The 25000-nt window shown below is 34.4% G+C and overlaps 30 protein-coding genes and 3 non-coding genes across 34 annotated transcripts in view. All coding sequences in view use genetic code 11, as the record gives it.

Annotated features, from left to right (window-relative positions):
• rpl22 (ribosomal protein L22) overlaps nt 1-49 on the top strand; it is a 501-nt gene extending 452 nt beyond the window's left edge. The window contains exon 1 of the mRNA in view: nt 1-49. This exon is cut by the window's left edge and continues 452 nt beyond it. Coding sequence (YP_009456100.1) covers nt 1-49 — 49 coding nt within the window.
• Nucleotides 34-690, top strand: rps3 (ribosomal protein S3). Its single transcript has one exon. The coding sequence runs from the start codon at nt 34-36 to the stop codon at nt 688-690; it is 657 nt and encodes a 218-aa protein (YP_009456099.1).
• A 1172-nt stretch (nt 691-1862) lies between these two features.
• rpl16 (ribosomal protein L16) lies at nt 1863-2222 on the top strand. The gene has a single exon. The coding sequence runs from the start codon at nt 1863-1865 to the stop codon at nt 2220-2222; it is 360 nt and encodes a 119-aa protein (YP_009456098.1).
• A 112-nt stretch (nt 2223-2334) lies between these two features.
• Nucleotides 2335-2408, bottom strand: trnH-GTG. Its single transcript has one exon. It is a non-coding gene; the product is annotated as a tRNA-His (tRNA).
• A 222-nt stretch (nt 2409-2630) lies between these two features.
• Nucleotides 2631-2999, top strand: rpl14 (ribosomal protein L14). The gene has a single exon. It carries the CDS (start codon nt 2631-2633, stop codon nt 2997-2999), a length of 369 nt encoding a protein of 122 aa, YP_009456097.1.
• A 149-nt stretch (nt 3000-3148) lies between these two features.
• Nucleotides 3149-3553, top strand: rps8 (ribosomal protein S8). The gene has a single exon. The coding sequence runs from the start codon at nt 3149-3151 to the stop codon at nt 3551-3553; it is 405 nt and encodes a 134-aa protein (YP_009456096.1).
• Nucleotides 3554-4027: 474 nt separating this feature from the next.
• On the top strand, nt 4028-4141 carry rpl36 (ribosomal protein L36). Its single transcript has one exon. The coding sequence runs from the start codon at nt 4028-4030 to the stop codon at nt 4139-4141; it is 114 nt and encodes a 37-aa protein (YP_009456095.1).
• Nucleotides 4142-4268: 127 nt separating this feature from the next.
• On the top strand, nt 4269-4685 carry rps11 (ribosomal protein S11). Its single transcript has one exon. The coding sequence runs from the start codon at nt 4269-4271 to the stop codon at nt 4683-4685; it is 417 nt and encodes a 138-aa protein (YP_009456094.1).
• Nucleotides 4686-4753: 68 nt separating this feature from the next.
• Nucleotides 4754-5749, top strand: rpoA (RNA polymerase alpha subunit). The gene has a single exon. It carries the CDS (start codon nt 4754-4756, stop codon nt 5747-5749), a length of 996 nt encoding a protein of 331 aa, YP_009456093.1.
• Nucleotides 5750-5955: 206 nt separating this feature from the next.
• On the bottom strand, nt 5956-6375 carry petD (cytochrome b6/f complex subunit IV). Its single transcript has one exon. It carries the CDS (start codon nt 6373-6375, stop codon nt 5956-5958), a length of 420 nt encoding a protein of 139 aa, YP_009456092.1.
• Nucleotides 6376-7353: 978 nt separating this feature from the next.
• petB (cytochrome b6) lies at nt 7354-8091 on the bottom strand. The gene has a single exon. The coding sequence runs from the start codon at nt 8089-8091 to the stop codon at nt 7354-7356; it is 738 nt and encodes a 245-aa protein (YP_009456091.1).
• An 810-nt stretch (nt 8092-8901) lies between these two features.
• Nucleotides 8902-9123, bottom strand: psbH (photosystem II protein H). Its single transcript has one exon. The coding sequence runs from the start codon at nt 9121-9123 to the stop codon at nt 8902-8904; it is 222 nt and encodes a 73-aa protein (YP_009456090.1).
• Nucleotides 9124-9237: 114 nt separating this feature from the next.
• On the top strand, nt 9238-9369 carry psbN (photosystem II protein N). The gene has a single exon. It carries the CDS (start codon nt 9238-9240, stop codon nt 9367-9369), a length of 132 nt encoding a protein of 43 aa, YP_009456089.1.
• Nucleotides 9370-9429: 60 nt separating this feature from the next.
• On the bottom strand, nt 9430-9537 carry psbT (photosystem II protein T). Its single transcript has one exon. It carries the CDS (start codon nt 9535-9537, stop codon nt 9430-9432), a length of 108 nt encoding a protein of 35 aa, YP_009456088.1.
• A 187-nt stretch (nt 9538-9724) lies between these two features.
• On the bottom strand, nt 9725-11248 carry psbB (photosystem II 47 kDa protein). The gene has a single exon. It carries the CDS (start codon nt 11246-11248, stop codon nt 9725-9727), a length of 1524 nt encoding a protein of 507 aa, YP_009456087.1.
• Nucleotides 11249-11725: 477 nt separating this feature from the next.
• On the top strand, nt 11726-13778 carry clpP (ATP-dependent Clp protease proteolytic subunit). Its single transcript has 3 exons — nt 11726-11794; nt 12638-12931; nt 13551-13778. The coding sequence occupies exons 1-3, from the start codon at nt 11726-11728 to the stop codon at nt 13776-13778; spliced, it is 591 nt and encodes a 196-aa protein (YP_009456086.1).
• A 172-nt stretch (nt 13779-13950) lies between these two features.
• rps12 (ribosomal protein S12) lies at nt 13951-14064 on the top strand (one part of a trans-spliced gene, as the record gives it; the record has 2 gene entries for this part). Coding sequences YP_009456085.1 and YP_009456041.1 both cover nt 13951-14064 — 114 coding nt within the window.
• Nucleotides 14065-14862: 798 nt separating this feature from the next.
• On the top strand, nt 14863-15216 carry rpl20 (ribosomal protein L20). The gene has a single exon. It carries the CDS (start codon nt 14863-14865, stop codon nt 15214-15216), a length of 354 nt encoding a protein of 117 aa, YP_009456084.1.
• A 277-nt stretch (nt 15217-15493) lies between these two features.
• Nucleotides 15494-15799, bottom strand: rps18 (ribosomal protein S18). Its single transcript has one exon. The coding sequence runs from the start codon at nt 15797-15799 to the stop codon at nt 15494-15496; it is 306 nt and encodes a 101-aa protein (YP_009456083.1).
• A 171-nt stretch (nt 15800-15970) lies between these two features.
• rpl33 (ribosomal protein L33) lies at nt 15971-16171 on the bottom strand. The gene has a single exon. It carries the CDS (start codon nt 16169-16171, stop codon nt 15971-15973), a length of 201 nt encoding a protein of 66 aa, YP_009456082.1.
• Nucleotides 16172-16605: 434 nt separating this feature from the next.
• Nucleotides 16606-16734, bottom strand: psaJ (photosystem I subunit IX). Its single transcript has one exon. The coding sequence runs from the start codon at nt 16732-16734 to the stop codon at nt 16606-16608; it is 129 nt and encodes a 42-aa protein (YP_009456081.1).
• A 394-nt stretch (nt 16735-17128) lies between these two features.
• trnP-TGG lies at nt 17129-17202 on the top strand. The gene has a single exon. It is a non-coding gene; the product is annotated as a tRNA-Pro (tRNA).
• A 164-nt stretch (nt 17203-17366) lies between these two features.
• trnW-CCA lies at nt 17367-17440 on the top strand. The gene has a single exon. It is a non-coding gene; the product is annotated as a tRNA-Trp (tRNA).
• A 116-nt stretch (nt 17441-17556) lies between these two features.
• Nucleotides 17557-17670, bottom strand: petG (cytochrome b6/f complex subunit V). The gene has a single exon. It carries the CDS (start codon nt 17668-17670, stop codon nt 17557-17559), a length of 114 nt encoding a protein of 37 aa, YP_009456080.1.
• Nucleotides 17671-17861: 191 nt separating this feature from the next.
• Nucleotides 17862-17957, bottom strand: petL (cytochrome b6/f complex subunit VI). The gene has a single exon. It carries the CDS (start codon nt 17955-17957, stop codon nt 17862-17864), a length of 96 nt encoding a protein of 31 aa, YP_009456079.1.
• A 1285-nt stretch (nt 17958-19242) lies between these two features.
• On the top strand, nt 19243-19494 carry psbE (photosystem II protein V). The gene has a single exon. The coding sequence runs from the start codon at nt 19243-19245 to the stop codon at nt 19492-19494; it is 252 nt and encodes an 83-aa protein (YP_009456078.1).
• Nucleotides 19495-19503: 9 nt separating this feature from the next.
• On the top strand, nt 19504-19623 carry psbF (photosystem II protein VI). Its single transcript has one exon. It carries the CDS (start codon nt 19504-19506, stop codon nt 19621-19623), a length of 120 nt encoding a protein of 39 aa, YP_009456077.1.
• A 22-nt stretch (nt 19624-19645) lies between these two features.
• psbL (photosystem II protein L) lies at nt 19646-19762 on the top strand. Its single transcript has one exon. It carries the CDS (start codon nt 19646-19648, stop codon nt 19760-19762), a length of 117 nt encoding a protein of 38 aa, YP_009456076.1.
• A 130-nt stretch (nt 19763-19892) lies between these two features.
• psbJ (photosystem II protein J) lies at nt 19893-20015 on the top strand. The gene has a single exon. The coding sequence runs from the start codon at nt 19893-19895 to the stop codon at nt 20013-20015; it is 123 nt and encodes a 40-aa protein (YP_009456075.1).
• A 978-nt stretch (nt 20016-20993) lies between these two features.
• Nucleotides 20994-21956, bottom strand: petA (cytochrome f). Its single transcript has one exon. The coding sequence runs from the start codon at nt 21954-21956 to the stop codon at nt 20994-20996; it is 963 nt and encodes a 320-aa protein (YP_009456074.1).
• A 192-nt stretch (nt 21957-22148) lies between these two features.
• On the bottom strand, nt 22149-22838 carry cemA (envelope membrane protein). The gene has a single exon. It carries the CDS (start codon nt 22836-22838, stop codon nt 22149-22151), a length of 690 nt encoding a protein of 229 aa, YP_009456073.1.
• A 426-nt stretch (nt 22839-23264) lies between these two features.
• Nucleotides 23265-23819, bottom strand: ycf4 (photosystem I assembly protein Ycf4). Its single transcript has one exon. The coding sequence runs from the start codon at nt 23817-23819 to the stop codon at nt 23265-23267; it is 555 nt and encodes a 184-aa protein (YP_009456072.1).
• Nucleotides 23820-24236: 417 nt separating this feature from the next.
• Nucleotides 24237-24350, bottom strand: psaI (photosystem I subunit VIII). Its single transcript has one exon. The coding sequence runs from the start codon at nt 24348-24350 to the stop codon at nt 24237-24239; it is 114 nt and encodes a 37-aa protein (YP_009456071.1).
• Nucleotides 24351-25000: the final 650 nt, after the last annotated feature.

Below are 25000 nucleotides of genomic sequence, written 5' to 3'. Positions count from 1 at the left end.
TACGTGTTATGACATGTATAATAATGGGGGATTATGGGACAAAAAATAAATCCACTCGGTTTTAGACTTGGTGCAACCCAAAGGCATCATTCTATTTGGTTTGCACACCCCAAAAAATATTCCGAAGGTTTACAAGAAGATCAAAAAATACGAGATTGTATCAGGAATTATGTACAAAAAAATATGAGAATATTCTCTGGTGTTGAGGGAATTGCACGTATCGAAATTAAAAAAAGAATTGATCTTATCCAAGTGATAATCTTTATGGCATTCCCAAAGTTATTAATAGAAGGTGGGTCTCGAAAAATCGAAGAATTACAGATGAATGTACAAAAAGAATTAAATTGTGTGAACCGAAAACTCAACATTGCTATTACAAGAATAGCAAACCCTTATGGACACCCTAATATTCTTGCAGAATTTATAGCCGGACAATTAAAGAATAGAGTTTCATTTCGCAAAGCAATGAAAAAAGCTATTGAATTAACTGAACAGGCGGGTACAAAGGGAATTCAAGTACAAATTGCGGGGCGTATAGACGGAAAAGAAATTGCACGTGTCGAATGGATCAGAGAAGGGAGGGTTCCTCTACAAACCATTCGAGCTAAAATTGATTATTGTTGCTATCCAGTTCGAACGATCTATGGGGTATTAGGCATAAAAATTTGGATATTTGTAGACGAGCAATAATAAGCCCTTACTCAACTTGTGTTTACGTTTTATTCAATGATAGACCAATAAATGACAAATCGGTCTTTTTCGTTTAAATAAAAAATGAGCAATTCTATAAGGTTAAATAAAAATTAAATTAATCATTTGATATAATTGCTATGCTTAGTGTGCGACTCGTCGGTTTTTTTAAGGTTTGGATTAAAAATAAAAAGGATCAGCCGATACATAATCTGAACTAATAATTATAAAACAAATAACCAACTCATCGCTTCGCATTATCTGGATCTAAAAAATCAACCAGGCAAGATATGTTATATTGGTCATATCATTGTAGCAACTGAAATCTTTTTTGCATAAAAAAAAAAAAAACAATCCGATTATGAGTTGTGAAGCAATAAAAGTATGCGGATAAATGGAAGGGTGAAAGAAAGAGAGAAAAATAATATGAATGATATATGATTCCAATATGTAATATGTAAGGTCTATGGGTCATCTCATAAAAGGTAGTGTAATAAAGCATCAAGACTGATGGATTCATAATTAGATGAATCTGTTCATAGAACAAAAAAGTCAAGAGCCCCGAGACAATAAAGACTGAGAATATTGACTCAAGAACAAATTTTATTAAGGGCTCCATTATAGAATTAAGACCTAACCATTAATCGAGAGGCGATGGGAACGAGGGAACCCGTGAATACATAATATTCTATTGAAAACGAATCCTAATAATTCATTGGGTAGGATGGCGGAAGGAACCGAAGACCAATCCATTTATTATGAGCGGTCGGTTCATGGGCTAACTAACCCGAGAACCGAAACACATATAAAAAGAGTAAATATTCGCCCGCGAACGTTTCATTTTATTAGATTTATAAATTTTGGTGGATCAAATATAATAATAGATAAAAAAAAATTATTCTATTATTCTAGAATCTATAAACAGTTTAGTTTTCTATCAAAATAAAAAGAGGATATACAAATTTCTAATAGATTAAATGGAATCTCAAAGAATCTCATGATTCAATCTATTATTCAGTAAATACATGTATATTTTTTTGAATCGTTTCATTCGCGAGGAGCTGGATGAGAAGAAACTCTCATGTCCGGTTCTGTAGTAGAGATGGAATTGAGAAACAACCATCAACTATAACCCCAAAAGAACTAAATTTCGTAAACACCATAGAGGAAGAATGAAAGGACTATCTTATCGAGGCAATCGTATTTGCTTCGGTAGATACGCTATTCAGGCACTTGAACCCGGTTGGATCACATCTAGACAAATCGAAGCGGGACGAAGGGCAATGACACGAAATGCACGACGCGGCGGAAAAATATGGGTACGTATATTTCCAGACAAACCCGTTACACTAAGACCTCCAGAAACACGTATGGGTTCAGGCAAAGGATCCCCCGGATATTGGGTAGCTGTTGTTAAACCAGGTAGAATACTTTATGAAATGGGTGGAGTAGCAGAAAATATAGCCAGAAAGGCTATGTCAATAGGGGCGTCTAAAATGCCTATACGAACCCAATTCATTACTTCGCGATAGAAATGTAGAATCACAAAGGAAAGCGGTCTTTGTTTGAGATGAAAAAAAAAAAATAGGAGGTAAATTCACTGTATTTATCTTATCAGTTATATATTAACTAACTCTTTTTATGGGCGAACGACGGGAATTGAACCCGCGCATGGTGGATTCACAATCCACTGCCTTGATCCACTTGGCTACATCCGCCCCCCTACCCTATACTATACTATGATAAGTAGAAATTAAAAAAAAAACTTATGTAAACTTTATTCATCATAAAGGAGCAATACCAATCCTCTTGAGAAAACAAGAAATTGGTTATTGCTCCTTTACTTTCAAGAACTCGTATACACTAAGACCTTGGACAAACAATATTTCTTTTTTTTTTTACTTTTCCCTTTGCATTGACAGAAGAGATGAAAAAAAAATATGATTCAACCTCAAACCCTTTTGAATGTAGCGGATAACAGCGGAGCCCGAGAATTGATGTGTATTCGAATCATAGGGGCTAGTAATCGACGATATGCTCATATTGGTGACGTTATTGTTGCTGTAATCAAGAAAGCCGTCCCAAATACACCTCTAGAAAGATCAGAAGTGATCAGAGCTGTAATTGTACGTACTTGTAAAGAACTCAAACGAGAAAACGGTATGATAATACGATATGATGACAATGCTGCGGTTGTTATTGATCAAGAAGGAAATCCCAAAGGAACTCGAATTTTTGGTGCGATTGCACGAGAATTGAGACAGTTAAATTTCACTAAAATAATTTCATTAGCACCTGAAGTATTATAAGATGAGACTGTGAGATAGTTATAGTATTTGAATGAAATTAATTAGTAGATTGTGTATCACGCATATACCTTTAAAAATTCATAACTATTTAATAAAAAAAGCATGTTTATTAGATCAAAATTAAAAGTAACCAATAATTTTAGTTTATCATGGGTAAGGACACTATTGCTAACATAATAACCTCTATTCGCAATGCTGACATGACTAGAAAAGGAATGGTTCGAATACCATCTACTAACATCACCGAAAACATTGTTAAAATACTTTTACGAGAAGGTTTTATTGAAAACGTAAGGAAACATCGGGAAAGCAACAAGGATTTTTGGGTTTTAACCCTACGACATAGAAGAAATAGGAAAGGACCATATAAAACTATTTTAAATTTAAAACGGATTAGTCGACCTGGTCTACGAATCTATTCTAACTATCAACGAATTCCTATAATTTTAGGCGGAATGGGCATTGTAATTCTTTCTACTTCTCGAGGTATAATGACAGACCGAGAAGCTCGACTACAGGGAATCGGTGGAGAAATTTTGTGTTATATATGGTAATCTTTATGATATTCGAATTATACACAGAACTTCCCTATTTGTAAAAAAAGAGAGAAGAGTTGGGTTTCTAATATCACTCCTCTTTCATTAATTGATACTTTGGAAGGGGCTGGAATGAAAGAACAAAACAAAAAAGGATTTATGAAGGTTTAATTACTGAATCACTTCCCAATGGTATGTTTTGGGTTTTTTTAGATAATGGGGATCCAATTCTAGGTTACGTTTCAGGAAGGATTCGACATAGTTTTATACATATACTATGTCATATAGAGTCAAAATTGCAGTAAGATTCAACCAGAACCAGAGGGCGTATAATTTATAGACTACGAAACAAAGATTCGAATGATTAGGTTAAGTAGTCTTTTCACTTGCAATATTCTTTATTTTGTAAGGATACAATTCGAAATAGAAAATTTCAAGAAACTTATTTTCTTCCAATAAGTAGATTCGGAATTAAGGTAAGGAATGACAAATATGAAAATAAGGGCCTCCATTCGGAAAATTTGTGAAAAATGTCGACTAATCCGTAGGCGGAGACGAATTATGGTAATTTGTTCCAATCCGAGACATAAACAAAGACAAGGATAATCTTTATAAAAAAAAGGACCCCTAAGGGCCACCCACGATATACACATAAAAATAAATAAAGGATCCGTTTTGACATGACATGGATATATCCATATATCTCTGACTTAGATTTATGAGATGATAAAATATGGCAAAACCCATACCAAGAATCGGTTCACGTAGAAATGGACGTATTAGCTCGCGTAAAAGTACGCGTAGAATACCAAAGGGCGTTATTCATGTTCAAGCAAGTTTCAACAATACAATTGTGACTGTTACAGATGTACGGGGTCGGGTAATTTCTTGGTCCTCCGCCGGTACTTGTGGATTCAAAGGGACAAGAAGAGGGACACCATTTGCCGCTCAAACCGCAGCAGGAAATGCTATTCGGGCAGTAGTGGATCAGGGTATGCAACGAGCGGAAGTCATGATAAAGGGCCCAGGTCTCGGAAGAGATGCAGCATTAAGAGCTATTCGTAGAAGCGGTATACTCTTAAGTTTCATACGGGATGTAACCCCTATGCCACATAATGGCTGTAGGCCCCCTAAAAAACGACGTGTGTAAAAATAAACATTGAAGAGAAATTTCAAGAGAAATAAATAATTCAATGATTTGATCAAAAAAATATTACTATGGTTCGGGAGAAAATAAGAGTATCAACTCGGACACTAAAGTGGAAGTGTGTTGAATCAAGAGCAGACAGTAAGCGTCTTTCTTATGGACGCTTTATTCTGTCTCCACTTATGAAGGGTCAAGCCGATACTATAGGCATTGCGATGCGAAAAGCTTTGCTTGGAGAAATAGAGGGAACATGTATCACACGTGCAAAATCTGAAAAAATACCACATGAATACTCTACCATAGTCGGTATTCAAGAATCAGTACATGAAATTTTAATGAATTTGAAAGAAATTGTATTGAGAAGTAATCTGTATGGAACTCGTGATGCGTCTATTTGTGTCAAGGGTCCTGGATGCGTAACTGCTCAAGACATCATCTTACCACCTTCTGTGGAAATAGTTGATAATACACAGCATATAGCTAACCTAACGGAGCCAATTAATTTGTGTATTGAATTAAAGATCGAGAGGAATCGCGGATATCGTATACAAACGCCAAATAATTTTCAAGACGCAAGTTATCCTATAGATGCTGTATTCATGCCTGTTCGAAATGCGAATCATAGTATTCATTCTTATGTAAATGGGAATGAAAAACAAGAGATACTTTTTCTCGAAATATGGACCAATGGAAGTTTAACTCCTAAAGAAGCACTTCATGAAGCCTCTCGGAATTTGATTGATTTATTTATTCCTTTTTTACATGCGGAAGAAGAAAACTTCCATTTAAAAAACAATAAACAGAAAGTTACTTTACCCCTTTTTACTTTTCATGAGAAATTGGCTAAACTAAGGAAAAAGAAAAAAGAAATAGCATTAAAATATATTTTTATTGACCAATCAGAATTGCCTCCTAGGATCTATAATTGCCTCAAAAGGTCCAATATACATACATTATTTGACCTTTTGAATAATAGTCCAGACGAACTTATGAAAATGAAACATTTTCGCATAGAAGACGTAAAACATATATTAGACATTCTCGAAATGGAAAAGAATTTTCCATAAATTTTAAATCCATTGGATTTTTTTTGTAGAAAAACTTTAGAAAAAAAAGAGGAAAATTTAGTTTGAATCTTTAACGGAATCCGTATACTCAAAATAAATAAAAATTTTAATTAAATATGTGTGTATCTAGGGGTAATTCACTTTGAAGCAACTATTCCCTAGATACACACGTCGTGATATTTTATTTATTTCACAATTGAATCAATTTAAAAAAGACCTAAAGTTAGGGATTTATCAATCGGTAATGTTGCTCCAATACCCAACCAAAGGGCTACTGCGGTACCAATCAAAAAGACGGTCGTCGCTACTGGACGACGAAATGGATTTTGGAATTTATTGATATTCTCCAAAAATGGTACAGTTAATAATCCCGCAGGTACGGAAACCATTAAAAGAACACCCAATAACTTATTTGGCACTGTACGAAGTATTTGAAATACGGGAAAGAAATACCATTCCGGCAATATTTCCAAAGGAGTTGCAAATGGATCTGCGGGTTCACCAATCATTGATGGTTCTAGAACCGCTAAGCCCACGTTACATGCAATAGTACCTAGAATTACTACTGGAAAAATATATAAAAGATCATTGGGCCATGCGGGTTCTCCGTAATAATTATGACCCATACCTTTAGCCAATTTAGCTCTTAATACAGGATCATTCAAATCAGGTTTTTTTGTTATTAGGATAGGTGAATTATTATGGATTCATCCCCCGAAGGAACCGGACATGATAATTTTTCATCATCCGGCTCGAGCACAAATTAAACGAACCAAATAGATCCATATAAAAAATCGATATCTTATCAATATCCAAGCATATATAAATGATTGATTCAATGTAAGAAAAAATTTAGCAGATTCCGTTTTCCAGAGTTACAACTATCCATTGCAAGGAATTCAGTTCTTACAGACAAATGCTCAATACCCAAGTCGGCTTACAAAGTTGATCATGTTCAAGTGCTTTCTGGGTCGTCTCAGACCTTGCGATTGGGCTTTAACCCCCCAAAATATTGATACTTTTTACATACAAAGGATTTACTTGTTACTAATAGAGTCTAGCCTATGTTTTTCTTTAGATCCCTTGTTTCACTCCGATAGTATAATAAATCGAGTCAATGCAGAGGAAATGAATGCATTTTCATACTATTAAGTAAGTGAAATAGATAAAACATAATCTGGATTATGCCATATATATCACCTATTCTACTGGATCTTACGGAGCCTGTTCATGCACGACATGGTCAAGTCTGATCATAGAAAAGATTCTCTTCAAGCGAACCAGCCTACCCTCTGTATGGAGCTTTCACGGTGGTTGGAACAAAGACACATTTGGTTGTGAATCCCAATGTGGCAGATAAAAAGACATATATCCACACGGCCCAATCAATAGTTCAAGTCACACACTCCCATAATCCATTTTCTCTTCGAAGAATTCCCTTCAACTATTAGTGAAAAATAACGAATAAAATTTCGTGGAGTTGAAGGGAAATATCCAAATACATGTATTATTTTTCAATAATCCATATTTGCAGCAATGAAATACTCTTCTTCCTCCCCCGAGTAATCATAAATAACTGATTACAAATCTATGATTTCTATTCTCTATAAAGGACCAGAAATGCCTTGCTTACGTATCATTGGGAAGTGCATTAACATAAATACGGCAGTAAGAAGAGGTAATACAAAAGTGTGTAAACTATAAAACCGAGTCAAGGTAGACTGTCCCACACTAGCACTTCCGCGTAATAACTCTACCAAAGGCGACCCTATTACTGGAATAGCTTCCGGTACACCTGTTACAATTTTGACTGCCCAATAACCAATTTGGTCCCGAGGTAAGGAATAACCAGTTACACCAAAGGATGCGGTCAATACAGCCAGAACCACACCAGTAACCCAAGTCAATTCACGAGGTTTTTTAAAGCCACCAGTAAGATACACGCGAAATACGTGCAGGATCATCATTAAGACCATCATACTTGCCGACCATCTATGAACTGATCGGATTAACCAACCAAAGTTAGCTTCCGTCATTATATATTGAACAGAAGCAAAAGCCTCAGTAACGGTCGGACGATAGTAAAAAGTCATAGCAAACCCCGTAGCTACTTGTACTAAAAAACAAGTAAGCGTAATTCCTCCTAGACAATAAAATATGTTGACATGAGGAGGAACGTATTTGCTAGTTATATCATCTGCAATCGCCTGAATTTCAAGACGTTCTTCGAACCAATCATACACTTTATTGAGATAGGTAAACCAAGGGGAACCCCCTCTGAGAACCGTATATGAGAATTTCGTCTCGTACGGCTCAAACAGAAACACCCAAATACCGCTCATAACGGATATGTGTACTAAAAAGTTTCAAACTTCTTAATGCTATGATTCAATTTTTTCTCTGAAGATACGAAAGAATCAAAATCCGAAAAGTCTTCTTTGTAGTTATAATGCCCAAATATCAAGTCGGCTCATTCGTATTTATATTGATCATTAGGGGCCTCTTGAATCTTCTATTTACCTATTTTTTTCTTTGATTTGTGTGTAATGCGACTTTACTCTTGTTTTCTTTATTATTGATAGGAATTCTCTTGTTAAGACCCTATGAATCAATTAAAACCTTAGATTCATACTAGAACCACGATGATTCAATAAAACCTTCCAAAAAAAAGTTCAAAAATTCCCTGAGTAAGAACCCTTGGATTATCACTTATTCAATGACTGAATATAATGAAAAAAAAGACAAAGAAACGTTTATCCTTTAACCAAAATAAGTATAAACGAAAGAATAAAATTTTTTGAATTTATCACTTCTAACTCTTTTTTCGAAGTCCGGCCACGAGGTCTGATAAGTATGAATCATAGTTCTAATATTTGTTCTAATATTTTGTAATCTATTTCATATATTCTGTGCTCCAGATACTAGCCTAGACTGAATATCCAACGAGATAAAATCATCTTGATCAAGATGACCGACTTCTTCTCTGTCGTATCCATAGGATCAATTATAACAAGTCACACACTCATATTCCGGAAATAAAAAAAAAAAGAAATTCCACGATCGAACTACCAAAAAAGAGTGGGCTAAAAAGCGGAGACCTACATACTTTACTTTTTATTGAAACGTTATTTAGGGGTTCTTGTGAATCGAATCTAATTCATTGAAATTCCGTCCAGTAAAATGGAAGAATTATAAATCTCCAAAATAATAGACAGGAATATCGCAAATAGACCCATCGCGACACCCATCAAAGGCGTAGTTCCCCACCCAGGAGCCACTTTACCATATTCCGAATTCAATGGTTTCAATAAATCCCCTACAATAGTTCGTCTTGGACCAGATCTAGAACTATCCTCAACGGTTTGTGTAGCCATAAATAATCCTATATTTTTTTTTTAATTCAGTGAGATCTGTTGACTTTGTATACCATTCCGTTGTAAATAAATGATCTTATCATAGATCCATTGTGGTCTTGAAATTATATAATAATGGAAACAGCAACCCTAGTTGCCATCTCTATATCTGGTTTACTTGTAAGTTTTACGGGGTATGCCTTATATACTGCTTTTGGGCAACCCTCTCAACAACTAAGAGATCCATTCGAGGAACACGGGGACTAGTTGAAGTAATGAGCCTCACAATATTGTGAGGCTCATTACTTCAATTGAGATAATGAGAAATCATTTCACCTTTTTAGTTGGAACTTTAGGCGGTTCGCGAAAAAAGATAGCGAAAAAAATTATTCCTAGAGTCGAGACTAAGAGGAATGTATAAACCAATGCTTCCATAGATTTGATTTCGGTTTACAATTATAGCTTCCATACCTGGTTAGTTGAGATCTTTTTCCGGATAAAAAAAAAGACCAAGACAAGAGTCAAAGAAATGAAAAGTCAGCAATCCGAATCAAGATTTATCCGGTACCCTATCTATGTCAAATCAAAAAATAAAGACAAAAAGTAACAGAGCAATCTTGTATCAAACCACTCTTCTTGTAGTTGGATCTCCAAGTTTTTGGAATGCCCCAAATTCTACTTGAGCATCCAAATCTGGGTCAATCCCAGCAAAGACATCTCTGAACAAGGTTCTAGCACCATGCCAAATGTGTCCAAAGAAGAAGAGCAAAGCAAACGAAGCATGCCCAAAAGTAAACCAACCCCTTGGACTGCTACGAAAAACCCCATCGGATTTCAAAGTAGCACGATCTAATTCAAAAATTTCACCCAATTGAGCACGTCTAGCATATTTTTTCACAGTAGCAGGATCACTATAACTGACTCCATTGAGTTCACCGCCATAGAACTCAACAGTTACACCGACCTGTTCAACACTATACTTCGATTCTGCTCTTCGAAAAGGAACATCGGCTCTAACAATTCCGTCTCCGTCTACCAAAACAACCGGAAATGTTTCAAAAAAAGTCGGCATACGGCGTACAAAAAGTTCGCGCCCTTCTTTATCTCTAAAAATAGGGTGTCCTAACCACCCAACAGCTATTCCATCCCCGTTGTCCATGGAACCCGCTCGGAATAATCCACCTTTTGCGGGATTATTACCGATGTAATCATAAAAAGCTAATTTTTCAGGAATTTTAGACCAAGCTTCTGATAAACTTTGATTTTCGGCTAGCCCGGCACCAACTCTTCGATATATTTCTTGCTGGAAGTATCCCTGATCCCATTGATAACGAGTGGGCCCAAATAATTCAATCGGGGTAGTTGCTGAACCATACCACATAGTTCCAGCAACAACAAAAGCTGCAAAAAAGACAGCAGCGATACTACTCGAAAGGACGGTTTCAATATTTCCCATACGTAATCCTTTGTATAGACGTTGGGGTGGACGAACACTAAGATGGAATAGGCCCGCTAATATGCCCAATGTACCTGCTGCAATATGATGAGAGGCTATTCCGCCCGGAACAAAAGGATCAAACCCTTCGACACCCCACGCAGGATTTACAGCTTGTACCCTTCCGGTTAATCCATAAGGATCGGATACCCATATTCCCGGACCATACAATCCTGTTACATGAAATGCGCCAAAACCAAAGCAACCCAACCCTGAGAGAAATAAATGAATTCCAAAAATCTTCGGCAAATCCAAAGAAGGTTTTCCTGTACGTTCATCACAAAATATTTCTAGATCCCAATATACCCAATGCCAAATAGCTGCTAAGAAGCACAATCCAGAAAACACAATATGTGCTCCGGCCACACCTTCGTAACTCCAAATACCCGGATTCGTTATAGTCCCTCCTGTGATACTCCAACCCCCCCATGAGTTGGTTATTCCTAAACGAGTCATGAAGGGTATAACGAACATACCTTGTCTCCACATTGGATCAAGAACAGGATCGGAGGGATCAAAAACTGCTAATTCGTATAGGGCCATTGAACCGGCCCAACCAGCAACTAGAGCTGTATGCATTATATGAACAGAAAGCAAACGACCGGGATCATTCAATACAACGGTATGAACACGATACCAAGGCAAACCCATGGAAATACCCCTTTATCAACGAAAAATAGACACTATGTAACTTTATTGCACTGAAAAAAACTATGCTATGGACCTCCCCTTTTGAGGGGATTATCTTGGCGAAAGGATTAATATTTGGTCTATTCTTTTAGTAATAATGGAACAATTCTATTCTATTCGTAGGAACAAAAAGAAGCAGATCTATTCTATACTCGATAAGTACCAATACGCAATGGTGGATGGGAATTGATCTTATTTTATAATAATGAATGTATACATATTTGTTCATCATTCAAAAGACTTATTCGCAAGAATTTTCCTTTATTCATTCATTTTGTCTTCCTTTTTTATGAACTTATTCAATATATGTCTATGTATAAAATATGCTAAAAGATAAAATCTGATAAAGGCCCATCTTATTTATTAAGACAATAAACCTGTTGTTACGCTTCCACATCAAAGTGAGCTATAGTACTTAATTATTTTTTCTTTGCTTTAATGCCTATTGGTGTTCCAAAAGTACCTTTTCGAAATCCTGGAGAGGAAGATGCATCGTGGGTTGACGTATAGTGCGACTTGTCAGATATATTGGGTCATATGGTATTTCCCCGTTCTCTCCCCCGATCGAGATATCCTCTCTTCGCCCAAGACGGATTGATTGAATTATCAAAAATTTGGAGCGTGAAGTGCAATTAGATCTATTTTTTGGGGGGGGTATCCAGATTAATATTATCAATTAGAATAATTTATGGTTTTCTTGGTTGTACTAAAAAAATGAAGTATCCAGGCTCCGCTTAGAAAAAACTCAATTTGTAATCTATCTATTCTATGATTACTACTTGTATCATATTCTATTTATAAATTATAAATAGCATTGATATAAAACTTTTAATCAATCGAGTAATATGATGAATACGTTGGTTGAATATTTGGTTAAAAGCATGAAATAAATTGAAAAAAAAAAGAAGTCGTAGCAAAAAGACATGCTATTGGGGCATTTGTCCTATATGTGCAAATCCAAATCGGGCAGATCTTTACTCGGAGTAGAGCATAAACCTAAAAGAATTGAAGAAGACCATTCGGGAACAAGAAAATGACATCGCAATTTAAATTTGATCTCGATGAAACAATACATCAATGAAAAGTTAGTTCGATAAATTAAAAATTTAATGAATTGGTTTTTTATTTATTGAAATTTATAGTATAGATAAACGACCGCGGGCCAAAGGACAAAACTCACCTTTCTTGAAAAATGGAAGGGAAGAAAAAGCCCCTTCATTAGAAGTTAGAAAGAGTCCTCTAAAGAAGGATAGAATCTAAACATTGATTCTTTTTTTCGCTATTTTTTTTGAACCGTATGCATCAAAAGGTGCCCGTACGGTTCTTAAGGGATACAATTTTATCCTAATCAACCGACTTTATCGAGAAAGATTACTTTTTTTAGGCCAAGAGGTTGATAGCCAGATCTCGAATCAACTTATTGGTCTTATGGTATATCTCAGTATAGAGGATGATACCAAAGATCTGTATTTATTTATAAACTCTCCCGGTGGATGGGTAATACCCGGAGTAGCTATTTATGATACTATGCAATTTGTGCGAACAAATGTACAGACAATATGCATGGGATTAGCCGCTTCAATGGGATCTTTTATTCTGGTCGGAGGAGAAATTACCAAACGTCTAGCATTCCCTCACGCTCGGCGCCAATGAGTTTTTTTTTTGAGACAAAAAAGAAAACTATGCCTTCGCCATATAAAATATGAATATTAAGTAATAATAGCATGGCACTTTGAATTCGATATGAGAATTTTTTTTCTTGTTTTTTTTTTTCTAAACCATTAGATTATGTATCGAAAGAGTAGTATGAGATAAAAGGCATTTCCGATTTTAGCTGATTTATCGGAGGCCTCTTTCAGCGTCACAAACTTTTTTGTTTTCACGACGGAAGGCTCTTAACAATATTTCCGTTATGAAAGACTAGGAAATATTTATTTATATTTTTTTTATAATTTAACTAGGAAAAAAAAAAAGAAACTTTGGGATTGCTGAATAACAAACGAAATAATAAAGCAACGGAACCATCATAGTATTTTTAAATTACAAAAAAAAAAGGAAGGGTGGTTATTGGATCATTTACTGCTCTGGGTCTGATAGATCCTCTATTTTCTATTCCTTCGATGGAAGGTAAAAATGAATTCCATTGTGGAGCCGTATGCAATGCACAAAGGATGCCTGTACGGTTGTTAATCCTATCTTTTTTCTTATTATCTTTGACTCATCACGATCATGCGAGATAGAGAAAACCTTTTATTAAATCATCAGGGTAATGATCCATCAACCTGCTAGTTCTTTTTATGAGGCACAAACGGGAGAATTTATCCTGGAAGCGGAAGAACTACTGAAGCTGCGCGAAACCATCACAAGGGTTTATGTACAAAGAACAGGCAAACCCTTATGGGTTGTATCCGAAGACATGGAAAGGGATGTTTTTATGTCAGCAACAGAAGCCCAAGCTCATGGAATTGTTGATCTTGTAGCGGTTGAATAAAAAATAGCAGGGATTTCACGCAAAAATCCGAAATTTTATATTTTATCTTCTTACCGGGGGTTAATATAATATTTTCTATTACTATTAATACTATTAATATAGAATATAGAAGTAATTCATAATCATCCGGTTAGGATTGATCTAAACCAACTCATTATGTATACAATTCAACATGCCAACTATTAAACAACTTATTAGAAACACAAGACAGCCAATCAGAAATGTCACCAAATCACCCGCCCTTGGGGGATGCCCTCAGCGTCGAGGAACATGTACTAGGGTGTATGTGCGACTCGTTCAGACCATGGACCGGGACAAAAGAAAGTACAAAATTTTTCCCGTATCAGTGATCAGTACCAGTGAATAGGATAGAATGAATGGAAGAACTCCGTTCACTACCTAAAAACTAAAAATAAATAAAAAAGATTTAGTATATCCTTTTATTGTGTATCAAATTTATGGTTTCTATTGGTGCAAATCCAATCACTTCAATTTTAGATGAGAAAGAATTCCCCATTGGTAACAAATGCTTATCCATTAAGCAGAGGAAATCCTATTTAACAGAAAGATTATGGCCTTATTCTTCCAAGAACGGACTAAGAGGGTCAGCTACCCAACTAATCTTCATAATTAAATACCGTTACTGTATAGGTGGATCTCGTTGTGAAAGACCGATTACTAGTTAATTCATGGGTAGAGCCAAAGAGGGTGAACTGTACAAGTTAACAATAACATTGATGAAATAAAAGAAGGAGCTCCGGTGTATAGAGAGGACCTCACCGTTTAAGAAGTAACCATAGAAACGAAGGAACCCACTATTTCTTTATCCATTTCTATTTTTATTTATTTACTCTATGTTTGTTTTTTTTTTTTTGATACTTAGTATCAATACAATTTCGTATTTTAAGGTGACTAGAACAAAAAAAGAAATCGTGGTCGGGAAGGTTATAGTAGCAAAAGCCATTGGAATTTTTATTTTATACATTGGAAAAATCCGTTTTGTTATTAATAGACTAGGAAAGGAGAAAGGAATAACTGAAAGAAAGGAAATCAATTAGTTATTCATCAAAGTTTCATTTATTCAATGACTAGAATTAAACGAGGATATATAGCTCGGAGACGTAGAACAAAAATTCGTTTATTTGCATCAAGCTTTCGAGGGGCTCATTCAATACTTACTCGAACTATTACTCAACAGAAAATAAGAGCTTTGGCTTCAGCTTATCGGGATAGAGGTAGGCAAAAAAGAAATTTTCGACATTTGTGGATCGCTCGAATAAATGCAGTAATTCGATATAATAAGGTATACTACAGTTATAGTAGATTCATACACAATATGTACAAGGGTCAGTTGCTTCTTAATCGTAAAATACTTGCCCAAATCGCTATATTAAATAGGAATTGTCTTTATATGATTTCCAATGAGATTATAAAATAAGAAGATTGGAAAGAATCCAGCGGAATGCTTAAAATGGAGTTCTCTGGAGAATGAACTCCGAGAAGGTAGAGTAGAAATTAGTATGATAAAATATGATAATATGATAAAGTAGTCAAAATGAGCAAATATGTTCAATAAAAAAAAGATTTATTATTCTTCCCCTATTCGTTTTTTTCTTACGCCACGACAAAAAAATCCAGATTTTCGGATTTTTCGAACAAAGCATCAATCTGCGGTTGAGTTTAGATTATAATTTAAATTCAATTGAAGAGTAAGCCTATTTATTCCTGGTTCTAAGACCACTAGTTCTAGCGGTCGACTCGCTTCTTTCAAATTGTTTCTCATTATTAAGAAAAGGTAACAAAGATAAAATACGAGCTTGTTTTATAGCAATAGTAATTAAGCGTTGCTGTTTTAAGGTCAATCTATTTACCCGTCTAGATAATATTTTTCCTTGTTCACTAATAAATCGACTAATTAAACTCATGTTTCTATAATCAATTCGATCCCCCGATTGAATCGGGGGCAAACGCCTACGAAAAGATCGTTTGGATTTAAGAAGGAGTCGCTTGGATTTATCCATGGTTTGTTTATTCCTTATCCCGAAAATCCTATTTCGATCGGATCTAAAATGATTTAGAATTAAGAAATAGGATTTGGTTTGTTTATATTTAAATCTAAAATATGTCTAATATATGTAATTTTTCATCTTCCTTGGATTGGAAAAGGGTGACACACAGACGATCGGTTCGATCTATTTCTTTATCTCCCCATGAATCGTATGTTTGTAACAACGGGGACAGAATTTTCTCAATTCCAACCGACTAGGCGTATTGTGTCTATTCTTTTGAGTAATATATCTGGAAACCCCCATTGATTCCTTATTAACACCGTTTCGAACACAACGAGTACATTCCAAAATAACTGTTACTCGGGCATCTTTACCCTTGGCCATGAACCTCCCTTGGATTTTTGATTCACGCAACTCTTCCATTTTCCGATCCAAAATGAAGAAAAGAAGAAAGAAAAAAAGATAAGTTGGTAACTCGAAATAAAATTATGAAAGATTTCGTTGCAATCAAATATAGTAATACAATGATTTCTAAATTTAGAATCGCAGTACAGTTTTTCATTTAAGTATCTTGTATGATATTGTTGCCCTAGCCATCACATTTTCATTTCCGTTCCGTTCTCACTCTTTTATTAATTCAATTGGACCCCGGCGCCGAGTCCGAGTTTGACTGAGGTTGAATACACTTTTATTGTTTCTCTTTTCTAACTTATTCTAAGTCTAAAAACTCTAAAAAAAAAGAAGGGGAAGGGGATTAGTCACAGATATTTGATTGTTTTTCTAATCTTCTTCACCCCTTCCCAAGTCAATAACTAGAATTAAAAAAATGGGAATACCAACGCATCTGGGAATAAACGATTGATCTCTATTAATAGACCCGCTAAAGACCCGAACCATATCGTACTTACTACCGGTGCCACGGAGAGATATGTTTTTAGATCTCGCATTTAAAACCCTCCTACTTTATAGTAATTTGTAATACATAATGGTATTACATACCATCAAATGTATATATAGTTAATAACCGCTTGTATTGTCCGCGGAATTCCTAATTCAAATTGAAATGTACAACAGTTCAATTCGGTAGATATTCCCTTTTTTATTATAAAAAAAATATGTCGCTTTCCGCCCCCACAAATATTCTTTTTTCTTTACGGCGGATTTCATATTTATTATTTCATACGTATATAAGTCTTTTTATTATATTTTATATATGTTATATGATATGAGACAAAAAAGAAGAAATGGCAAGATAATTTGTGTATACCAATGGACGAAATAAAAAAAAAATGTGGAAAACAAGACAGGGATTCTCTACAATGACACTGTAGACCAATTGAAAGGGATGTAGCGCAGCTTGGTAGCGCGTTTGTTTTGGGTACAAAATGTCACGGGTTCAAATCCTGTCATCCCTACCTATTACTTATCGTCTGAACAGTAACGAGGAATCAATTGAGATCCATAAAAATTGAACATACATATACCGAATCAATCTTTTTTTTTATTTAATTTTCTGATATTCTATATGATAATATATTTATGCAAGATATATTAGGGTTGCATTTAGTTTGATAATAAAACGCTCTTAGTTCAGTTCGGTAGAACGTGGGTCTCCAAAACCCGATGTCGTAGGTTCAAGTCCTACAGAGCGTGATTCGATTCTTGTTATTGTTAGATCGAAAATTATACTGAAATAATTCAACATAAATAAAAATTTGACCTCCTATAAAGCAAGTAGGAGGTCAATCAAAAAAAGAGCTGTTAATTAATCAAAGGTCCAACTGATCCCCCCGTCTGTATTGTAAATATGCGGTCACAAATAATCCAGCCAAAGTAATAGGAATTAGACCTAATACGATTCCAAATAGAAAAACTTCAATCATTTCAATTTAGTTGAACGAGGAAAAGGAGAGGTAATATCTATCCTTAAAATATTAATCTGTATTGCCCATGAATCTCAATGACCAAGAATTGGAAATTGAATTGACAAGGTAAAGAACTCTACAATATATAGAATATATGGAATACCACAGAAATGTTTCTTTTTTTGAATTGTGCATTCAATTTATTTCAATCAAATAAGTCGTATCTTGTTCAGACCGATAAATAAAGCTGAGGTTATAGTTAAAACTGCTAGTAAAAAACCGAAATAACTAGTGATAGTAGGCATGACGAGGCTAAATGAAATACGTTATTTTTATCCATATGTTTATAAAGCACTTCCCTAAGTTTCTATTTTTGAAAGATACGCGGATGGATAAGTAAAAATACCAATTGAAAGAATAAATTCAATTGAAAGTTTTTGATTTATCTATTATTATCATTATAGATGATACTAACAAAAATCTTGTGACATAGGTAAGAAATCAATTCGGCATCTGTCTCTCTATCCCGCGATTCCGAATCAACGGATTCATTGGACAACTCAAGAGTTGTAAAAACTAATATTCTTATTATAAACAATAATTTTTTTATTAAAAATTAATTTAATATATAAATCTATTAACTATTAAATGGATTCTAAATAATTAGAAAGATAAAATATATAAAAAAATTTTTAATATTAAAAAAAAAAAATAATAATAAATAAACTATGTTGTGTAACTTGATTCCAAAAATGAAATGTTCTTTGAATCGCTGAAGAATGAATGACCTTATAATGCCCTTTATTTTAATTTTATTCCAACTAATTAAATTTTCAGTAGTGGGTTCATTCCCATAAAATCTTGAATAAAAAGAAAAAAGTATCGCACGATCAGATCACTCGAAACTAGGTTCTACATTTTTGCTTTCCATATTAAAACCATTCTTCTAATTAGTTGAAGAACGATCCTTTGAGTCTAATATAACAACAATAATGCGTGCATTACGAATATTGATTATTATTTTATTCGTTGTTCTCTTTCTTTCATCGAATGGTATGTACTACTGTTACTTGTTACTGGACGACTAACCAATTCCTTAAAATAAAAAAAAGATTCAAACAAAAAATATAACTACAAACACAAAAGGAATATTTCTAGATTTCACGTCTAATTTAATTTAATTTTGGAACTATGAGAATCTGCTTCCTGAATTATTATAAACCAACCAGTAGGATTCACATTTTACCCAATCTTCGGTTTCTAGCCCGAAGCCAATAACCGAGACAACCCTTATACTACTACAGGAATTTTCCGAATTTTATATTGAATGAATGGTACATGATTCTACATCGACAAGCACCAAGAAAAGAAGAAATTAATTATTTAGTGCTTCATTTCGATACTGATTGTGAAATTGCGTTGCTGCGTCAGAAGAAGGATAGCTATACTGATTCGGTATACTCTGAAAACACCCTCGGTACAATATTGACGATCTTACAAAGATAAAATTTCAGTTAATTTCCATTTACTGATCTCATCTTTTACGGAATCGATCACCTTTTGACTGTACAAGAATATGTGGAGCTCGGCATGTCTGGAAGCACAGGAGAACGTTCTTTTGCTGATATTATCACCAGTATTCGATACTGGGTCATTCATAGCATTACTATACCTTCTCTATTCATTGCAGGTTGGTTATTCGTCAGCACGGGTTTAGCTTACGATGTTTTTGGAAGCCCTCGTCCAAATGAGTATTTTACAGAGAGCCGACAAGGAATTCCATTAATAACTGGCCGTTTTGATTCTTTGGAACAACTCGATGAATTTAGTAGATCTTTTTAGGAGGACCAAATGACTATCGATAAAACTTATCCTATTTTTACAGTGCGATGGTTGGCTGTTCACGGACTAGCTGTACCTACCGTTTCTTTTTTAGGGTCAATATCAGCAATGCAGTTCATCCAACGATAAACCTAATCCGAATTATAGAGCTATGACACAATCAAATCCGAACGAACAAAATGTTGAATTGAATCGTACCAGTCTCTACTGGGGGTTATTACTCATTTTTGTACTTGCTGTTTTATTTTCCAATTATTTCTTCAATTAAATAAAAGAAAATACTAAATAATAGTACGAATTATCTTATCCCATTCGGAAGGATATCATCTCATAATTATCTATGACTGTTTCTGTCTCTAGCACGACCACTTGATGAAATGTGGAGGGAAGTGGGACAAATGGCCGAGACTACTGGAAGGATTCCTCTTTGGATAATAGGTACTGTAACTGGTATTACTGTGATCGGTTTAATCGGTATTTTCTTTTATGGTTCATATTCTGGATTAGGTTCATCCCTGTAATAATCGGATGAACTGAGTTGTAGACATGAAAGCGTAAGAACTCAACAGGATCCCCCTCGAATCAGAAAAAAAAGAGGGGGTAGGTCCCGTTGAGCTCTTACTAATTAGAATAATTTATTCGTATAAATGACAAAATGTATCTTTCCGATGTTTCAAAAAACTTCATTTCTTTATAATTATGAATTGCTTCAAAAAGTTGATTCAGAACATATCTTTCGCGATAGTATAGGTCGAGACTTTCAAAGTGAAAAAAAAAGAAAGAGAGAATCACTCGATTCCCTCTTTCTGGATGACACAATCACAATATAACAATAATATATTTCTATCGATCAGATATCACAAACCCTTTAATATACTAATAGAATTTTCTTTAGTTATTTTAATATAAAAAAAATTTATAAGTTCATTGAATTTGTTCACTACTTATGTAATAAATCTAAAAAAAGGTTCTGATAAACCGGGAAAAATTGAAACCAAGAATAGGGATCTTTGACGAACGGGATCAATAATAATTAATTATTTTATTATTTCGACACAAGAACAAGAAAAGGAATTTTTCTGGTGTCGAAGACTAGGAAGACGAATAATCCCTTCTAGAATTTTTTGTTCCCTTCATTTTTTTTCTATTCTCCATTTAATTATCTTATTTTTAATATCTAATCGAATTTTATTCTATTAGAATCAAAATGGATACATTCAATGACATTTCAATCTGACACCAGTGACATAATAATACCGCTCCTATTTGTATTGTAAAAAACAAAGAAATAAAGAAGAGGTAAAATAGTCTTCCTCACAATATCCATACTATGACTAGTAATGCGGTACAAGTCATTCCCGAAATAGGGTAGAAAAAGAATATAAGCAAAAACAAGGAAAAGGTTTTTCATAATTTTTTGATCATACATAATTAAATTATAGAATTGCCAACAAGAATTTGGTTTTGTTTACGAACTTGATGTTGATAAATCCGCAGATTTAGAAATTCATTTCGGACAATTGAACCTTCTCAAACTGTTTCTTTTTAAGAACCAAAAATATTTGTGCCAAAATAACAGATGCAAAAAAGAACAAAAGGCCTTGGACACGTAATGGATCTTGAAGGACTATTTCCGCATCTCCCTGACCAAATCCTCCCACATTAGGATTACTCGTTAATGGTTGATCAAGTTTGATAGATTCGCCCTCTGAAACAAGAAGTTCTGGTCCTGGAGGGATAATATCAACCACTTGACGCCCATCCGATGCATCCACTATGGTTATTTCATATCCTCCTTTTTCTTTTCGTATTATTTTGCTTACTATACCTGCTGCTGTAGCATTATAAACATTATTATTACTCTTACTCCCGTCGGGATAAATCTGACCCCTTCCCCTGTTCCCGCCTACGTATATGGGATATTTTAAGAAGTGAACATCTTTCTTAGTCGCAGGGTCCGGGGAAAGAATAGGAAAGGTGATTTCACTATATTTCTGACCAGGAACAGGACCTATAACAAGAATATTTTTTTTAGTGGGACGATAGCTCTGAAAAGACAGATTGCCTATCTTTTCTTTAATCTCGGGAGAAATACGATCGGGGGGGGCTAATTCAAACCCTTCGGGTAAAATCAGAACAGCCCCCACATTCAAACCGCCCTTTTTACCATTCGCAAGAACTTGTTTCAGTTGCATATCATAAGGAATTCGAACAACTGCTTCAAATACAGTATCAGGAAGTACCGCTTGTGGAACCTCGATATCCACGGGCTTATTAGCTAAATGGCAGTTGGCACAGACAATACGGCCGGTTGCTTCTCGTGGATTTTCATAACCCTGCTGTGCAAAAATGGGATATGCATTTGAAACGGGTGCCCAAGTTATTATATATATCATGAGTGATACGGAAATAGATCGAGTAATCTCTTCCTTTATCGAAGAAAAGGTATTTCTAGTTTGCATGGTCCAATCATTGAGCCCAAAAATTTATACAATAAAATTAGGTAGGTCCCTAGTATAGTTCCCTATCCATGATTCTGCTATTTACTGAAATAATGTTACTCGAATATAGGAGGCATCCTTCTGGATGGGTAGAAGGAATAAATAAAATTTTTAATGTTTTACTTATGTACAAAGTAACAAACATTAGATTTTTCAGTCATTCATTGAATGATAAATCACTACAAGTGACGGAGATACACGATTTAAATAACGGAAGATCCAATATTTAAAAATTGTGTCAAGAATGACTGGAAAAGTGGAAACAAGACCGGATATAATTTCATCGTTATGAGAAAATCCAAAATCTTTGTAGACAGAACCAATCATTAGTTCCCAACCATGGGGCGAATGGAATCCTATACATAAATCTGTTAATAAAAGAATAGAAAAAGCTTTTATTGTGTCGCTTAAGTTATATAGGAACTCTTGAACCCAAGAGTTAAGAATAACAAGTTCTTCATTACCAAGAATAGAATAACCGCTTAGAATAACGAAACAGATTATATTTGTCGAGAAGTGCAAAATCGTATGGATACGATCCTCATTGTGCATCTTGATCAATTGGATCGTTTCTTTGTAGATTCCGATACGAAGCTTTTGTAGATGTGTTTCTGGGTATTCCTTTAGCATTTCGTCCAAGAGAAAGAGTTCCTCTAATTCTATAACTTTTTTTATAATACTCTTTTCTTGAATATCATTCAAAAAAATTTCGGATTGCCCAGTATTCCACCAATTAGTAACCCAAGATTCTAGGCTTTTATTAAATGAAAGAGAGATCCACCAGGGCAAAAATACTATAGATGCAAGATATAGAAGGGGAAAGAATTCTTTCTTTTTTGCCATTTTTTCGTCTTTTATTTTTTAATGAACTCACTTCATTCGTTAACTCTCTACACTACTAATATTTATATCAAACATAAGTTCTATTACAAGTCATATGGATACTATTATGAATCCATTCCCTGTTTTTTAGTTTTTGATTTGTGATTCATTGGTTAGTCCTTGAATTTCGAAATAATACAGAAAGAAAATAACAAAGAGTCCACTTTTGTTACTATGGAGTAGATTTACATACGCATAAAAAAAAATTTCGGACAAAGACTGTTTTCTGGCTGTTCCGTATACGTCTGCTTTGGCTCAAATGAGCATTCTGAAGAAATTCCAGTTAAGTTATACTATTACTATGGTCTATAAAAAAGACGATTCTTTCATTTCAGTTTTATCCCTCTTGCTACGAACTAAGAAAGCATTCATTCTGAACTTCATTTTTCAAAAAACTTCAATTGGTACACGCAAGAAATAGGCCAATTCGGCAGCCTTTTGCTCAATTTCTCGTGGGGTCAGATTCTGATCGGTACGAGTCAAGGGAATGGCCCCTTGGCCTCTGATTTCCATATAAAGGACACGACGTGCATAAATACCCTCTTTAACTTCTATTCTAATGGACTGAATGTCTTTCATAAGGAATCGGAGGAAGATTCGACGATTTTTTCCAGGAAACCCCCAACGAAAAATACACACTATTCCTTCTTTTCTATCGAATCGATCATAACCGCTACCTACATTCCACAAAATTGTGCACCACAAATAGGAGCTAATAAAGAGACCTGCGATCCCATAGAAAGACATCACGATCCCCTGTGGAAAAAAAATTATTTGCTGAGACGGAAATAAAGATATCAAATCCCTACCAAGATAGCTGGAAGTTCCAACCAATAAAAACCCTAATGAACCTAAAAAAAGGATAAAGGCCCAGCAGAAATTGCTGATTTTTCGAGATCCTCTTATAAATTCTATCCATATACGTTCTGATCGCCAACTCATACTAGATCTCGTTGCATTTTCTTGGAATTGATAGAATAACAAAAATCCATTTTACTTTTTTTATTTCCGAAGTAACTCTAATCAACTAGCACTATTTTGATGTGAACCTTTACTTTAGGAATAATTCATCGAATTGCTTAGATCTAAAATAATAACATCACCTTTATATGATTCCCTATAGATACCTACATACATATAGATATATTGACTTTACATCTCAAACATTCGTCGCCCGATCTGTTATATATTTTCTATTTTAGAAATACTTATAATTCATTTCCTCAGATATCATGTTTACGCATGTATAATCGCTTATGTTTGGAGTAAGCCACATGTTAGACTCTAGTCTACAAAATAGATAGCTGTGTTATCGTCAAAGTCTAAGTTTTTAAAAAAACATAGACGGCACTAGCATATTTAAAAAATCTTGTTTTTTTGAACATGAAGAGATAAAGAAGCCATTGCAATTGCCGGAAATACTAGGCCCACTAAAGGCACAAAAATAGAGGGTAAGTTGGTGAGAGTTGTCATAGAATGGATACCTCGACTTAATATTTGTACCTGTTATTTATTGTTATATTAATTGTTATATTAATATTTTTACCTGTTATTTATTGATTGTTATAAAAGGTATCTTATAATTATACTAATTCATATATAATTATACTAAGTAATATCTACGTGAGTATATATAGAAAAGGAATGAGGAATGTCGAATTAAATAAATGGACTTACTCATCTTTCGACATGAAATATATGTATCATAATACACTTTTGTATTATTTTATTTATTATATCTTGTCTTATAATTTTTTTTAATAAAATTTAATAAAGATTTTGTTACAAATTCCAAAAAAGTTCGTTATAATCCGATCCAACAACAGGGATTCTTAGTAAAACTAGAGATCCTCTAGAGATGTAGAAAGATGCAAGACTCTATGCCGATATTTGCTATAGTTGAATTATATATACACATGTAATGTAAGAAGGGAGCATGAAATTAATTTTATTCCCCTTTCCAAATTTTTCGGAAGAAAAAATTCGCGCTTTTATTTTGTTTGATAGGGGTTTCCTAATTACTAATCAGGAATATCGGTAAAAAAAATTTCTCCGCATGAGTTTTTCTACAATTTAATCTTATGTTACCAAAGAAAAATCCATTCTTCGAATTTTTTACTTTG

The sequence above is a fragment of the chloroplast genome of Momordica charantia (genome assembly GCF_013281855.1).
Source record: "Momordica charantia isolate OHB3-1 chloroplast, complete genome".
NCBI lineage: Eukaryota > Viridiplantae > Streptophyta > Magnoliopsida > Cucurbitales > Cucurbitaceae > Momordica > Momordica charantia.
Note: the sequence above shows the minus strand (reverse complement) of the source record. Positions and strands in the feature narration are given on the sequence as shown.